The sequence below is a fragment of the Protopterus annectens genome, chromosome 10.part0 (assembly GCF_019279795.1).
Source record: "Protopterus annectens isolate FY-2018-M chromosome 10.part0, PAN1.0, whole genome shotgun sequence".
Taxonomy (NCBI): Eukaryota; Metazoa; Chordata; order Ceratodontiformes; family Protopteridae; genus Protopterus; species Protopterus annectens.
Genome location: NC_056744.1, coordinates 1417879571 through 1417897710, shown reverse-complemented (window position 1 = coordinate 1417897710; position 18140 = coordinate 1417879571). Strand labels below are relative to the sequence as shown.

Genomic DNA, 18140 nt, shown 5'->3' with positions numbered 1-18140 from the left:
TTAAGAATATAGTCAATAAATTAGAATAATTTCCCAGTTTTACTGTAACTTTAGTATCCTGTTAGAGTTTACGATTTAGCACAGTTGACATAAAGAAATGTTTTATGGGTATGATAGCCTAGACCTTAGGTATCAGGCTTTAAACACAGAGGATGATAATTTCCAGCACCACAATTGTCAAAAAGTGTTGTATTGTGTCCTTTGTCAAGTATTTATTTATTTATTTATTTATTTATTTACTGACATTTGTTAACCGAGAAAGTCCACTGTGTCAGAAACCAATTTTCAGTGGAGGCCTGGGAAGAAAAGCTCCACAGTACACTTAAATATGTTTATACAATAAATTTATACAATATAAAAATAAAAAACAATGTAAAAACAGACATTGTTGACAATGATTAGAACATAAAGTTAACAAATATTTCTAATACAGCAAGTATGTGAGGCAAATATAGAACAAGTTAATCATTTCATAAGGGTTTATACAGAAAATGTTACACTTGAAGGAACAGTTTGGACATTTGTTGTATTTTGCACATCTTAGAAGTTAGAAGTTAGTAAATAGGCATTTTAGGGTGGTTTGTTTGTGTGGTTGGTACACTTTAGATTATCTAGGTAGTGAGATTTCAAGGCAGTTTTAAAGGTTTTAACGTGGTCAGTTTGGATTATGTGAGATGGTAGGTTGTTCCATAATTTTGCAATGCTATGGGAATACAGACATTTTCCTGCCCTTTTATTGGGTTTAGTTAAGGTTAGTAGGTACTTGTTTGAGGATCTTAGAGTTCTGGTAGGAATATATGTTTGTAGGCTTGAGTTGAGTGCAGGGCAGTCATTGAGTTTGTACATTAGTTTGTGTGCTATGGTGAGTTAGGTATACTGGAGGTGGTAGGGAACTTCTAGCCAATTAAGGGTACTGGTAGCTTGGCAGTGGTGAAAGCGATAAGATGTTCCGGAGACAAATTTGGCAATTTTATAGTAGCATGATTGTAGTTTATTTGTAAGGGCTGTGTGTAGGTTGGTAAAGATGGCACTACCATATAGAACAGAGGGGATGAGTAATGTGCTGGCTAGTTTAGTTTTGGTGTTGTTGTCCAGGTAGAGTTTATGGCGATATAATTTGCCTAATTTAAAATGTGTTTTTTATAGCGTTGAGGATATAGGGTTCCTAACAGAGTTTGTTGTCTATTGTTATTCCTAGCAATCTGGCAGTTTTCACTATTTCTATTTCAGTGCCGTCTTTAGCAAATATTTTAAAGTCAAGTTCTGGAGATTTTGTAGAGAAAAGTAATAATTTTGTTTTTTTGGGGTTTAGCATTAGTTGAGAATTGATGAGCCATGATTTGACATAAGTGAAAGCTTTTTGTGTGTTTGTGAGGAGATCTGTAAAACTGCTGGAGGTGGATACTAGTGTTGAACCATTGGCATATTGGATAAGGTTCTGGATGTGGAGGGTTTTTGTGTAAATCGTTTATAAAAATATTAAACAGTAGTGGTCTTAGAATGGATCCTTGTGGGACCCCTATGTTTATAGGTTCATAGATTAGTATTAAGCTAACTGCCCTTGCAAGCCATTTTAAGCCTAGCCAATTATTTCTTGTGAGACTCAAACCCTGCCCCTTGTGTTTGTAAGGCAAACACCTTAACCATTAGGACACCCTCCCAACCAAATGTTGTTCTTTTGGTAATCAGATTGTGAATTTTGCCACCTTATCGATTGTTCCCTATTTTGTAGGTAAGAGTTAAATCAATTAAGGGATTCAAGGGAGCATCCTATGTTTGATAGTTGATATAGCAACTTAGTATGTGACACTGTGTCAAAAGCCTTAGACAGGTCCAGTAGTATAACTGAGGTAGGATGACTGGCATCAATGGCTTTGTTAACAGTGTCTGAAAAAGAGAGTAGGGCAGTGATCATGCTGTGGCCTGGGCGGAAACCGTGTTGTGTGGGGGATAGAAGATCATTCTCAGATAGATGTTTCAATAGTTGTGTATGGACACATTTTTCTAATTTTTTAATAAATAAATAACTTTTATCAAATAGGTACACCCTTGCCCTTAGCACATTAATTATACTTCCCTCAAAACAGAGGCAGCTATTAGAGACCTGGGCATGTTTGTTGAAAATGAGCTCTTCTTCTGCCACCATATAGTCACATTTGTTAGGAACCATCTGATTTCTAAAGGCATTTCCTCTAGGCCCAAGGATGTTATCATACCGATCTTCTCCTTTCTTATTAGGCCCCTTAATTAAGTAGATTGCTCTCATTGCTTTGTACCTGTCCAGGCATATGATCCAACTTGAAAGACCCCATATTTACTTATGAAGATAATCAGGGGCCTGAGTTCCATTTCCTAAGCAGAATGACTTGAAGATCTCTCTCTCTCGTTCTCACTTCCCCCTCCCTCTTTCTAACTTTCTCTCCAACTTCTTTGTCCAGTATATACTCCAAAGAGTTATCCTCTGTCTACCCTACAAGTGTTGAAATGATCATGTCCAGAATCACCTCCTTCATATTTGCAACACTGTGGACACTTTTATTAAGGACCCTAACCTTAACATAACATAAAGCAAATATGCTGGTATGATAGATACTTCAAGCAAAGAATTCCCCTCCTCTGGACCAGACTCTTCCCTTCATATTAAACAAAGTAGTTCCTTATACTCTTGAAATGCAGCCTGATTGAATGGATGTGTAACCATAGATATAGCCCTGTTCTTGCCCCACAAACCCTCTTGCAATGGGGTACTAAGTAGTGGTAATTGCAGTGGTTAAGTTACAGATGATTTCCCCAATCACTTGCCTAGTAACAATGTATGTACCTGTGCTCCAAGGGTTCACCTACTCATGTCCTAGGAAAAGATTGTAATCTATCTGATAAGAAAGCATTGAAAAAAATCTCCCATAAATGTTAAATTAAGGCCAAAAACAGTAATTACTCAACAACAAACTCACACCCGCAGTCTTGCCACAGTTTGATCATTGGCTGCTGAATATACCATTTACATTTACTGTAGCACTTTATTCTGGACTCAGTTTTCTTCCTTCTAGAAACGGTATTATTGCTCATCTATTAACTGACTTAAAATTATATACAAGGAAATTGAATTTTAAACATTTATTCTTCAGCACACCACAAGTAATAACTAGTTTGAGGATTTCCAGTACTTTTAATTCCCCTCTGCATCCAACAATGCAACTGCTTGAGAAGTTTTGCGAATCTGATTTTAGATTTTTATTGAAGTACGATAAGTGCATTACGGCTGTTAATTTTGCCAAAGAACAGCAACAGGAAAAAGATTTAATTAAGGAGCAGAAGGTTAGATTAATGAAACTGGATAAAGGTGGGGATATTGTGGTAATGTACGATGAAAGGTACAAAGAAAAAATGCTTGCAATGTTAAATGATGATACCTACAGTTTGGTTTCAGTCAATGAGTTCAATGGAGCATATCAACGCAGTCAGTTTATTATGCAGGATTTCTTTATTTCAGAAAGTATAACAATTGATGACTATAATTATTTGAATGTAAACTATCCAGTTATCCTGAGTATTTTTGGCATTCTAAAAGTACACGATACTAATGTCCCCCCTTTGCAACCAATAGTGGACGCACAAGATTCAATCACTAGTGCGTGTGCTAAATTTCTTAATGGGCATCTTAAACATTTGTTGGCCATAGAAAATCAGGTATGTAGAGACTCATGGAGTTTTTGAAAAAAAATAATGATTTACAATGCATTACTGATGATTTATTGGTCACTATAGATATTAAAGACTTGTTCACAGTTATCCCACATATGCTAGGAATCCAATGGTTTTGTGAATTTTTGCATGAGAAAAATATGGAGCAACTGAAGGTTAATCTATTTGAACAACTTCTTGAGTTAGTATTAAATAATAATTACTTTCAGTTTGCAGGAAGATATTACCAGGAAAGGAAGGGGGTAGTTATTGGCTCCTGTTGCGGTTCTTTATTTGCTAATATTGTGATTTTTGTCTGGTAGAAAAAAATAATCTTAAATAGTACCTATTTTTCATTCCATAAGATTATACATCCGTTATTTGTGTGAAGTTTTTTTAGTATGGAAGGATGGGAAAGAACAATTGGACAGTTTCTTAGAATACATCAATAATAGTACTGATTTTTTAAAGTTTACATCCCAGAGTAATTTGTTAAAAATATCATACTTGGATGTACATCTTGAAAAGAATTTAATGCATAATACGTATGTTGCCAATATATACAGGAAGCCCATCTAGTCAGATTCATTCTTACATTATAGTAGTGCACATCCACAAACACAAAAAAAGAACAGTTATAAAAGGACAGTTTGTGCAGGCTGCCGGGATGGTGACTAGAGAGAATAATTTCCTTTCTGAATGTGAGAATCTTACTACCATGTTTTTAAAGAGACAGTATCCCCTTGAGTTAACTAGTGCTTTGAAAGAAGAAATGGTGCAAAAAAGGAAGCTAGGGTTTTACAAACCAATCCTGGATCAGAATTTATGTAGCTCATTTAATGTTGCACTAAGCATTAATGATGGAGAACGTTTTGGATATTCCTTTGTGACGACATTTAATATGGAAAGTGATATTATAAAACACAATTTTCAAAACTTGGAAAATTATTAAAAGTGATTTGGAACTAAGGGATATAATGGACATTAGACCTAGTATTGTTTATAGAAAGGGCATTACTTTAAAACTATATTAGATCGGCCTGTTCTACGTAAAAAAAGTATTGTGAACAGTGCAATGCAAAAATGTGGTCATTGTGGTTTTTGTAAACACATTCAAGTGTGTGACAGTTTAACTATCCATGATTATAATATTGTTTTGAAGGATAGGTTTAACTGTCTATCTAAAGGAGTTGCATATGCCACAATTTGTCAGCAGTGCTCTGTATTTTACATTGGGAAGATGGAGCACATGTTAAAAGAATGTATATATGAGCATATGTATGAAATAAAAAAGTAAAAACTACTAATGCCCTGGTGAAGTACATTTTAATGTATGCAGACCACTATTTGAAATTTACAAACAAAATACAGATACAAAAAATTGACCGTGGTATAAGGGGAGGTCCTTGGGCAATATTATTAGAAAGAGAGGAACTGTTTTGACAGCTAGCACTGAATGCGACAGAATATCCAGGTTTAAATGAGCACTGTTCTATAGCAAGTGCTCTAAAGTTAAAAGCTTTAATGAGATAATAACAACTTGTTTTAAATAACTCTTGTTGAACCGAATTGTATTTATGTGCTTTGATACTGTTTTTACATATACCATATATTATGTATGCAGGTAATTGTTTGGAATTAGGGGCTTGATTTTTTATTAAGCCTTAGGATTGGTTAACATGGTGGGTTTGTTCATTTAGTTGCACTTGATTGGTCATTCTTTTAGATGTATTTTAAATGAATTATTTTAAATGAAGTATTTAAAAGATTTAATTAATTGATTTAATTTGTCTGGTAAAGCCTTGTATTTTACAAGACAAAAGCGCTTACAAATAGTGCTGTTTTTGTAAAAACAGTGTTGCTTTTGATATGTGGACATATTAAACACTTTTCTATGCCTTATACAGTTACCGTTTAGCATGACCTTTCCTCCACTCCTGTTCTTTTTAGTAGACAAAAGTCCCCTTCCTCTCAGAGAAACCCTTATGAAAAGGCTTTCATGATGTAGCAGTGAAAACTACAGTTTATTGTTGGACATTATGGACTCTTTTTATGATCTCAAACTTGTGATATGAATCTTAATTGTACTCAAAACCCTAGAGAGTTGTGTGTACATTCAAATCCTCCAATGTCTACTCAATAATTATTTCCTGTCACCTACCCAACATGGTTACCACCTCTACTATAGCTCCATCACTGCTCTGCTATCATTTATAGACAAAAATGATTCAAATGCTAGCAGAAATGAACATATCTCACACAACATCATCATCATGGTTCAAGATCTTTATAAGTAATAGCAATCAGGCATACCATGGCAAAACACATGATCCTCCTTTCTCCCAGTCTCTACAGGTGTCACCAAAGGGTCCATACTTGGACTCTTGCTATTCAACATACACAAAAATAAGGTTTACAATATTACAGCTCCTTCCAGTATGATTTAATATGCAAATGTTGTTACAATTATTTTCTCTGCCCCCCCCCCTTTGGGATGTCTACAGGCCATTATTCAGTATTCCTACTCAGACAAATGCCCTTTCTTGCGTACCCTCCTGCAGTGGTATAACCCTAGAAGACCTCTCAGCTATATAAACAAATTCCTGGATCAACAATCTAAATCCCAAAACTCATCAGGGAATGCTCTGCATTCCAATTATATCACCAATATATGGAATATCATAGCCAGGCCACTTAGGGAAATGGACAATAAGCCTAATTTTAATAGAAACCTCCATGCACATCGCTTAAATGCTAGATTGGGTCAGTGCTCTACCCCAACTGGCTGACTAGCTGCTATCCTGTCTACTCTCTCTACTAACTTATTACTCTCTCCTCATTACCACCAATTGTGACTACTCTACACTAATTACATCTTCCCCTTTTTATCTAAATTTCAAGTTCTCTTCCTCTACAAATGCCTCTACACCCATCTTCCTTGCTCTTAATCAAAGCACTACTACTACTTTGGAACCTATTACATTGCTACTACCTAGGAGCCCTCAAATAATAAACTGCTTTTGATAGTTACTGCTGATTGGTATTTAAATATTTTTAATTCATATGAGTGGATGGTAAGATGTTTATTATGCAAAACACATTTGTTTTTATACGTAGGTCGATATCAAACTATGAAGTATTTTACTTAACTTATCTTCTGCCTAATTAACATGTTTGCACAACTGTGATGTATTTATAAATGTTTTATGATTGCGGAGCTTGGAATGCAATAAATAAATAAATGCACAATATGATGGCCAAAGTCTGCTCTTCTGAATGTGCTTCTTCTTACAGATTCCTAGCCAAGTACTGCAGTGAAAAATCAGGAAGGAATAGAGTGACAAATGCTGACCTGGGCATTTCAGATGAGGAATGCATAATACAGTTCAGCTGTTGTTCTTTCTCTTTCAGCTTTGCCAGGGGATCAGTTTTGCTCATTAACTTTAATCTTGTAAGACGCTATTGTGGTACAAGTTATGTATGCTTTCTCACCTTTACACCATAGGAGACTTGACATTTGTTAACCGAATGGACCAAGCTTTATCCTTTTTCTTTTGTTCTTAAACTGTTTTCTCATCAGTCAACAGTTCTCCCAGTCTGACATTGTCAGGGAATGAACGCAGACCTATTAGTTTTGCTTCATTTCTTAGGTTCTCCAGCTCTGACTTTGTCAGGGAATGAATGTAGACCTATTAGTGGTGCTTCATTTCTTAGGTTCTCCAGGTCTGACATTGTCAGGGAATGAATGTAGACCTATTAGTAGTGCATCATTTCTTAGCATTTCAGTACCTTCTAGAGTTTAGTGAAGGCTGTCTAATATGTTTGTATATATGGTTTATCTTCCTCTGGAGAAGGAAATTAGTAATCACCATTCTTACTAATATATAATAATGTCATAAAGTGTACCTAATATGAGAAACCTTGGCTTCTTGCCCTCTTTATGGCTAAGACAAATGCCTTCCTCCATGAAATATGTGTAGTGGAGCATGTGAAGCATAGTGGGCAGGGGGTGTGATCCTTAGATCTACTCCAGTGCCCACAAAGAAATTCCTGTGCAGCTAACATATCATACTGTATTACATCATCAACCAGTGCCATCCCTTTCTAATACTTCCACAGATAAGCTCCCTTTTCTTTTCATTATTTTAATTGCTAGAAATCTCTCTCTGCTACATGCAAACTTGTATCTATTTCTAATGAATGATCAAATTGTACCTGCTCTGTTTCTAAATGATGTTTATGCAAGCTATTGTAAAGCTTTTTCTGTCATGTATGTACACTTAGCTACCAGTTAAAAAGTGTTTTATCCCAGTCAGACTTTCACTTTTTAAAAGATAAATAAACATATTAATTAATAAATAAGGCCAAAATAAAATAAATCAAATCCCATGACCACTGTGGTACAGCTCTTTGCATCACATCACTGGTATTAAACAGATTAAAGTATACAAAAGACACAAATATGAATCACTAAGCAACTCATGTAGTACAACTTGGGCTCAAGAGCATGTAGGAAGTATGCACTGTTACCCTAGGTATTGATGTACACCATCCCTACCAAATAACAGGTTTCATACTGAACTCCCCACCAAGCCAAGTTTTTGGCATAGCTCACCAGAGCTTATCCCCACTCTCTTTCAGTTACAGGTGCTCACTTGTCCATAACTGCAGATTGATTAATCTCTTACATATGTGTGCACACACACACACACACACACACACACACACACACACACACACACACACACACATACACACACACACGCACACACAAACACTCAAAACACACATACCCGTACTCACATTAATTTCCATGGATGGCTAGCAATATTTTCTAACACTATAACCTTCTGTCCTGGCCCAAGGTAGTAAACTGCCACCTCCCTGGGTTACCTAACTCTGGAATTCCTACTTACTGTTCCACTCTTGATAATAAGCCAGATAATTATAAGCACATAAGGCAGTGTGCAAAAGAGCAGTCTGCCAAATTGCAGGTGGATGCTAGCTGCTTGTCACAATTTAGCAATAAATGCCCTCTTATCAATTAATAAATAAGCAAGATGAATACAGATACTTTATGTAAGACAGTATTTATGTTGCCAGGTAGTAGTTAGTCACTGATCTATTTAAACCAGAATTTGTTAAACTGATTAATTAAGATTTTTATCTTATTTCTTTGCAATGTTAGGGCATGCTTGTCATCAGATGTGTTTGTACCACCCCTAGTAGTAGAGATGTTGCATTATTTAATGTGTTCAGACTTCTTTCATCTCGTATTAGTTCCACTCTAACTTTGAGTTTTGCTGCACTCAGGTTTATTCTACACAGGTTTAGACTTATTGGTTTTGTCTCTAGTTTAAAATAGTGTGTTAAATTTACCAAAGTCTATCTTATTTTGAATTATACATCAGTAGATTTCTTGTATTCCAAGTCTGTATTTCAGTGGCACACCAATCTTAATGTCTATAGATTGCCACCAGGAGTCAAAATGGCCAGTGTGGCCGTGCAGCACAGAGGGATAAAGCCCTTACTGTTCCCCAGATAACCCATACTAAATTAGCAGCAGAGGTGCTGGAAGGATTGCAGGTGAGAGGATGGAAGTGAATTGTCAACACTGACTCCCCCATCTTGGGAAGAAAGCCTGGGCTCATTAGAATAAAATAAGTATTAATAGCCGGGTGAGCTCCTTGCTACATAAGCAAGGTACTGCTTAGTTAGGGGGTTGCTTATGTGTGAAACTGTGCATTGCATGCGACTCCAAAAGGCAGTGGATGCAGAGCTTGCAAGGCAATGTACCACTTAGTTAGGGGGTTGCTTATGTGTGAAACTGTGCATTGCATGCGACTCCAAAAGGCAGTGGATGCAGAGCTTGCAAGGCAATGTACCACTTAGTTAGGAGGTTGCTTATGTGTGAAACTGTGCATTGCATGCGACTCCAAAAGGCAGTGGATGCAGAGCTTGCAAGGCAATGTACTACTTAGTTAGGAGGTTGCTTATGTGTGAAACTGTGCATTGCATGCGACTCCAAAAGGCAGTGGATGCAGAGCTTGCAAGGCAATGTACTACATAGTTAGGAGGCTGCTTATGTGTGAAACTGTGCATTGCATGCGACTCCAAAAGGCAGTGGATGCAGAGCTTGCAAGGCTGCCACAGGGTCAAGGAGTTAGTGTTGCACCAGTATCCTCAGTCTTCTAATTATGTTGTGTATTGCTGCATTCAAGTTTATTTTACACAGCTTCAGATTTATTAGTTTTGTCTCAACCTGGAGGTGGGTCAGACTGAATCCAGGGGAGGCTAAGAGGGGTCTGGTAGACCCCAGTGAATGAGAAGAGGAGCTCATGGTAGCTGACGGTCAGATGCAGGGAGAAAAAAAAGAATCAAAATGATTTTCATTTTAATTCTTTCCAAAATGTTTTTGAATGCAGTCTAGTTCGCCAACCTATCTAAACATTCTCACATATAAATTGAGGCAGCATATAATTACAATAATCAAATTTGCCTCTGTTTCCAGTTCTACAGACTATCACTGTATAGAACTCAATAACGTGAGTCTTAGACAATGTCTGCAATGAAAACAACTAAACTTTGCTTTCAACCATCTTCTTGAAGCATACAGGCCACAACTACTTTGATTGTATGGCCAGTAATATACTTAATTGGTTTGTTACTAGGACGATTTTTCTAAGATTTAGGACGTTTTTCTAAGATAGACAAGGAATACAAGTTGATCACTTTTGAAATTATAACTACACACTATTAGTTGAAGAACTGAGACAGGTTTTGGTCATAGCTAGTTTGGTAGTAGCAACTAAATGACTGACACTGTATAAAGCATCTAGTCTACAATTAGTCTTTCTCACCAAGAAATACAAGATAATTATAGGCAAATATTATTTGGATTTCTGTATTATCAGAGGAGATTAAGCTAGTGAATATTAACTTGGAAGTCATTCATTGAAAATGCAAATTACATTTATTATATTATATTATTTATTTATTTGTTTGTTTGTTTGTCTTTTTTTATTTCAGACACTTCATGAACTTACTTCACAAGCTGCTGACAGTAAGAAAGAAACAGAGATCATTGTGGCCCTAAGGGCTCTTGGCAATGCAGGGCAGCCAGCCAGCATTAAACACATTCATAAATTTCTGCCAGGATTTTCATCAAGTGCATCAAGATTTCCTATCAGAATTAAAGTGGAATCTGTGCTTGCACTTAGGAATATTGCTAAGAAAGATCCTAAGAAGGTAAGAAACTATAGCACTTTATATTCAGAAAAAGAAGTCTAAGAAACAAAAACATCCATCTTTATGTGTAAAATTAATTTTCTGTACCTGTTGGTCATTATGATTCACGACTTTCTTTATTGTGACTGAAAAGTGGTTACTCCTACGACAATTGTCTGATAATAACATGTTCATTTACAAAGTCTTGCTATTTGAGGCACAGAGCTATGTACATACAGGGTTAACCCCATATTTATTCCATCAGTTTTTGACCTGCAGATTGCTACATCATATGGCAGGGTTCCACTGGTCATGGCACCCCTCACTGTGACATGTGGTAGGTGAAGCTTCAGAGCACAGTATTTACAGATTATGTTAAGTAGAAGGTTATGCCACTACACTTCTCTTATCTGATGAGGAGAACTACACTCTTGGAACCCAGTCTATTTCATCTGATAATAACAATCACCATGTCAGACTTATAGGACATTGAAACTCCATGCAGTTGTAGGGTGTTCTGTAGAACATGACTGCAGAAGCTGAAATGTTATATATGTAGTGATGAATGATGAAGTACCAGTGAAATAGGGTGGGGCCCCAATTTAATAATTTCAGAATGTTTAGCAAATCCTATGCATGACTGCAAATGTAGTACAAGAATGAAATGCACTCTCTTTCCTTTTCTTTCTTTCTTATTTAGCTCTGTCATTCTACATATCTATCTATCTGTCTGTCTGTCTATCTGTCTCCCTTTTGTTGAATGAGTTACTCCCACTAAGCCAGTGGCATATATCGAACCTTCATTATTTCAGAAATGATAACTCATGCGGAAATGTCTAAGCAACAAAATCTTGACACTTGTGAATCTTGTAACTTCTATTGTACTATGACACAGGAAAGTACAGCACAATGCAGTAGATAACCAGATATGCTATGTGAAGAAAAAGAAAGAAGAATGTTGTCAGTTACATCATAGCAAGCATGCATAAGTCACAGTAGTGATATAAAATCAGGTGGACAGTATTAATATGTACCTGTAGATACTTGTCATCATAGTCTACTGCTTGAAGTTGCTGTGAAATACATAAAGGTAACCTGCCGTGTGATGACTACCATTTAACAGTCGACTGTTTTACAACTATCGAAGTAGCCATGAGTATACATACCTAACTAGTGTACCGCATGATAATGTCAACAAAGTGACCGAATGCTTAATTTTTATACTAAGTTAGTAACACCTAGAGATGGCAGCATGACATTGTACAACATCAAGATCAGTTTAGCAGTTTAGCTGTGACTACATCTGTAACTGCTCAGAGATGAGTTGCAATAATGTAATGGAGTTCTCTGTTCTGGGCTGTAAAATATGAACGATGCATCTATTTCTGTCAACAGTACTTTTCCTAGGTGGAGTACTATAATCTGCTGCAAGAGAAAGAGAGAGAGAGAAAATCCTTCAAATCTTGAACAACAATGCAGAAAAGAATATTACTGACTGTGTTAAACAAATTTCACATCTCCTGATAGATAAACACAGACCTGATTGATCCTCCTCTGATCCTTCACAATCTTCTTCTTCATCACAATACAGGTCTTAATATCACTCAGATCAATTTATCAATTTCAACAGCCAAGTAGACTCCTCAGACACTTACGCCATCCTTCAGAAAGATCTTGTATTTGCGGCAAACCGGCATTTTTGACATCATACACAGACCACAAAGTGGATGGGAAAACTGGAACCAGGTGAGGTGTAGGTGAGAAATGTGTAGAAAACTTCTGTTTTCCAAAAAGCACATAACACTGATCAAAATAAGACACTAATTCCACTTATTCTTCTGGTGCTGCACTACATAAAGTGGTAAAAGCACTTGGTATCTCGTTATATGGAAGAAATGCCAGGGAAAGCAAATGTTTCACAAATTATCTAAATGATTGATCTTGATGGTAATGGTAACAGAAGCCAACATTTTGAACTTTAAGACAAATATTTTGACTCAGGTGGAATTAGTAACCTGTGACTTTGGCTGTACTGAAATTCTTTGGAAAACTTTTCATGGTTGCAGGCTCAAACTCACATATAATGAGCAATGGATTAAGCTGTAAACCAACATTGAGAAAATATGTCCAAGATACTATTTCACATTAAATTGCAACTATGAAGAGATTTGGACAACATCAGAGCTATGACAAATGGGAAACTCCTGTGCCTTCCTTTGACATCTATGCAGCCATGTACAATATATGTTTAACAGAGAACATGACAAGCTCCAACTTCTATAAAACCATGTACAGAATATAATTGACATAGAACATGACTGCTAAACACATAAATACCATCCAAAAGCCTTATCTCTAAAAACAACAGATCACATATATTCCTATAAGTAGACAAAATGACATTTGTAGTCCTGTCAACACTCACCTTCCTGTAGAGGAATTCTCCATTTTGTAATAGTGAGTTTTCAAGAGTGATATCCAAATTGACATTGGCGTGTACTCATTGAATCTTACAATTTTGTGCCACATACAATAAATTTTTACTTCAGACAAACTAATTATTGAATTGAGAGAGTAAAATTAGAACTAGAAAAAGACCCCACAATAGATGGACAAGCAAATAGTCAATGCACTGAATTTGTTAAAAACAATTTAATTTTATAAAATGTATACTTGAGATATTTTGTTATTCAGTGATGTGCAACAAAATGGTCCTGTTCATGCTTTTGTAAAAATTCAGTGATACTCCACTGCTGTAACTTTATGACTATATGGGTGCCACATCTGTTTAGAGAGCTGCATATTTTCCCAACACAGAATCACAGAATGATGTCAAGGTATGTCATGACAGCTTGTTAACACAGTCTGCCTCATATCTTCTATAGAGACATCATGTCTGGGTCACTGTGGTGACCTGAAGCAATCATTGTGTTGACTTATATGTTATGGTAATGATGCCAAAAGCCAGTATCTTCACAGTAGGACTTGAAGTCTTCATCTTGACAAGGTGTTTGGAAATCATAATTTGTTAACTCTGCTAAAAGTACAAGATAATTTAGCAGTGCTTAGTGTCAAATGAATAGTGGCAGAAAAAGAACAAGAGCATGGCAACTATTTTTTTCCTAAACAGTAGCTAATTGTATCATATATTGCACAGCCCCATGTATTGCTCAACAGGTGAACAGCCCCATGTATTGCTCAACAGGTGAACAGCCCCATGTATTGCTCAATAGGTGAACAGCAGCACTATTCACTTCTGCACTTTTGCCCAAGATTTGAAGGATTTGCTTTCATACAACACAAGCAAACTACTATTTTAGATTATATCTTGATCATATATAAATGAGGAGGTATTGGCTGGCAGGAAAATGAATGTTATAGCCCATAAATTTGAACCTGCTGCATGGTAGGAAAGTGTTCCACAAGAATTTTTAAATTACATAATCATAACTTTACCATCTTACTGCAACACCCATTCTGCAATGATGTCACACACCATCCATGCAGTTTTATTTGCTCTCTCTCTCTCTCTATACACACACACACACGCACACACATTATATATATATATATATCAACATGTGATGATTATCACCAAAACAATGTCACAAGTAATATTTCAATAAAGGTGTTTAAAAAAACAATGAATAATAAATACTTTTTTTCATCAACAAACGGGGGCAAGTTTGATGTCTATGTTACAGCTAACTAACAGAGAGATAAAGTCTTCTGATTTTTTGCATCCCAGCAGGGTCTCAGTTTTGAGGGTCAAAATCTCAAATCCAACATAAAAGACAAAACATTAGTTTCTATACACTGACACTATTCTGTGTCTCATAATGATCATATACACCAAGTAAAATATAGGTCATTCAGTAATATGCAAGTGTAACATCAGCATGTGACTTTTCTGACATGAACACATTTGAATCCAGTGCTGTGCCAGGGTGCCCATCTTTGTAGCCAGTCTTCAGTTAAATAAAAGTCTCTCTTGCCTAAAACTACCACTGCTTATTGACTTTTAATCTAGAAGGTGCCAGACATTGTAGAACTGTGGCTTGGGTTTGTTGGAACTGCATCTTCAGTTGAAAATTGTTTGCCTTTACATTTTCTCTTTCTGTTTAGATTCAGATATGGGTGTCACTCCAGCACTGGCTCCTCTTTGTCTCAAAGAAAAAGGACATTGTCAATTTTGGAATGCCACTGTATTCTACCACCTATTGCTGTGGTGGTGGTGCTGCGGTAGCGTTGTCGCCTCACAGTTAGACGTTGCCCGTTCGATTCTCAGTTAGAGCGTCTTCTGTGGCGACATGCGTGAATGGGCGTTCCTTCGTTGAAGGTTGTGCGTTAGGCCCGGCAAGCCAGCACGTAAAAATCTACTGCCAATCATTAGCGGACTGGAGTTCCGCTGTGGCGACCCCTAACCGGGAAAAGCCGAAAGACACAAGACTGTATTCTACCACCTCTCTCTATCTTTGTTTCATTCTCACAAGTTTTACAACTTTCTATTCCACTTTTTAGTGAGACTGCTCATTGTTCTGTACCCTTCTAACCATTAGCAGCATGAGTCCCTGGCAAAAACTATAGTAGGACTGTTCCTCAACCCACTTATCATCAGGGAATACTTATGCCAGTTTTGGGGAACATTAGTCAGTGTTTCCAAATCACCAATGTGTGTGTGTGTGTGTGTGTATATATATATATATATATATATATATATATATATATATATATATATATATATATATATACATATATATATATATATATATATGTAGATAGATATAACTATATATAACTATATATATATATATATATATATATATATATATATATTATATATTATAGAGAGAGAGAGACACACACACACACACTGAAATAAAAGTGCTAGTGTCAACAACAATAGCAAATGAAGAAACAAAGCACCACTCTATTATGATGAAGCAGTGTTTTTATTAGGATGAGTCATCACCAAAACCTTTCTTTGTCAGGTTGAGTTTTTCTTCATATATACACCATTGTCTCATGAAATATCGAACGTTCACAACAGTGGATGTTCAAAGAGGGATCTCTTTAGACAGAATCCAAAGTGACTGAAAATATAAAAACTCAAATTAATTTTTTTGCAGGGGCAAGCCCGCCCTACAACTCCAATATCACCTGCTAATAATACATACTAACTCCAAGATTACAAAACAGTGAGGTATGGGCAAATTCATTTACCCTGCTGCAATGCAATCTTATACAAAAGGCCCCCAGTATATATCCCATTTCAAAGTATGTTCACTCATGCAAGCATTTCCTTTTTTATACACCGGAAAAAAACACTTGCTCATATCACTAACCTTATATAAATATATATATATATATATATATATATATAGAGAGAGAGAGAGAGGAGAGAGAGTCTTTAATGTACCCAAATCAGAATAATCTTTAAACAAACATCCAGAAACTCAGACACAATGGCTCAATGAGTGATCCCCCCCCCCCCCGAGACAATAGGTGTGCTGGAGATAAGCCTAGTCTGTGAATCTTAGGCAACAACTAGAAAAAAACATTGTGCTTAACTTCCACAATCAATAGGAACTATCCTTTTAATGTACCACAGTCATAGTAACTAAACTGATACAAATGGATTCCTACAGTGCTTTTGGATTTAGAACACTAATATAAGTTATTATTATTTATTTGTTTATTTGCAGTTTGCTTGCTAGGATAGTCCAAGGAGCCTGTTTTCAATGGAGTCCTGGGGAGAAAAGCTCCAGAAAAATACAAATACATAGTACACATTGTACATAAACATTACAGATTATCTCATAGGAATTTAAAGTAAATATGAAAAGAAAAGGTTAACAATGATATAATACGTCAGTATAGGTCATTAAACACCAATAAAAGCATTTTTTTTACAAAAGTAGCAGCATAGGGTAACTGTTAAGTAGTTGGTCAAATAGTTCAATAGAGCTGTGGAACTATAGGAGGCAGTGATGGCGTATTTAGTTCTAGGAAAGTAGGAAGTGGTATTAGAAGGATTAGGTAGGATGAGAACAGGAGCACTTCCATTGTGAAGTTATGTGTGAGTGCAGCAAGGTTTTAAATGAGGAGAGACTGCTGGTGATGTGGATAGGTGATAGTAGAAAATTCCAGAAGTGTGCAAGACAGAAGGACATTAGGTGATTCCCAGCTGGACCTGTGGGTTACATTTCTGGTTATGTGATTTGGCTTCAATGCCTAAAACCTTTTGACATCATTCAAACTGATATCATTATTGTTGGGGATTTTAATTGTTAGCCTAGATGAGCAAAAAAGACAAATTCTTAGGATGTTAGTACCTTGTTTTAAGTAATTTCCTGTTTTAATTAAATTTTAGGAAAATATAGGAAAGTAAAGTATTGCGAAGGACTATTACCTTCACAATATATGAAGATTCAGTTTATGAAAATATATGCTCATTGACCTGATTTAGCACAATAAAAACTGTAAGGTCTTCTTTTGACCTAGATCAAACAATAAAAATGTCATCAATAAAGCAATTATAAAATGTAATACATGACCTATAAAAACTATTAAAAATATTTTTTTCTCAAACTGTCATATAAATTGACATAACTGCCTCCCTCATAGCTACACTAGTCTTTTGTTCTAAAGATTTTGCCTTCAAAAGACACAAAATTATATAATAACACATCTAATATTTCTGTTAACAAATGCACCTTCAACATCTAGTTAGACTTCCTATACAGATAATTGGATAACATTTCTACCCCCTCATCTTTGGGAATTATGGACTATAATGATTTCACATTCACAGTTAGCAAGAAGTCCAAGTCTCTCAGAGTCACATTTTTCAAATTTTGTATAAGGTCAAAGGAGACTTTGATGTATGAATCAGTTTGCTGGGCAGCTAGATTAATGAACTTCTCAACATATACCGCTATGGCTCCAGTTTTGCCCCTTTACATGAGACTATGGGCCTTAAGGAGGTGTTGAAAATGTCTTAATGCACCTTTGGCAACCCAAACATATAGGGCAGATAAGCATTGTGTAAGTTCCCAAGCACTCACTTTATCAGTATATAATGTTCTGACTTTATATTTCAATGTTCTCTTTTAATTTTTGTTAAAGTCATTTAGTATTAATGTATACATAAGCCCTGGGGCCATTCAGGGCCTGTCATTAATGAATTGAGTAGGGTAATTGTTTCCTGTAGGAAGTCTCACAGCATT

General features: G+C 36.1%; 1 protein-coding gene across 1 annotated transcript in view; it reads left to right on the top strand.

The window, feature by feature from the left end:
- Positions 1-18140, top strand: part of LOC122813623 (vitellogenin-like) — a 487128-nt gene that overhangs the window by 192463 nt on the left and 276525 nt on the right. The window contains exon 11 of the mRNA XM_044086038.1: positions 10714-10932. Coding sequence (XP_043941973.1) covers positions 10714-10932 — 219 coding nt within the window. The remainder of the gene's footprint in view (positions 1-10713; positions 10933-18140) is intronic.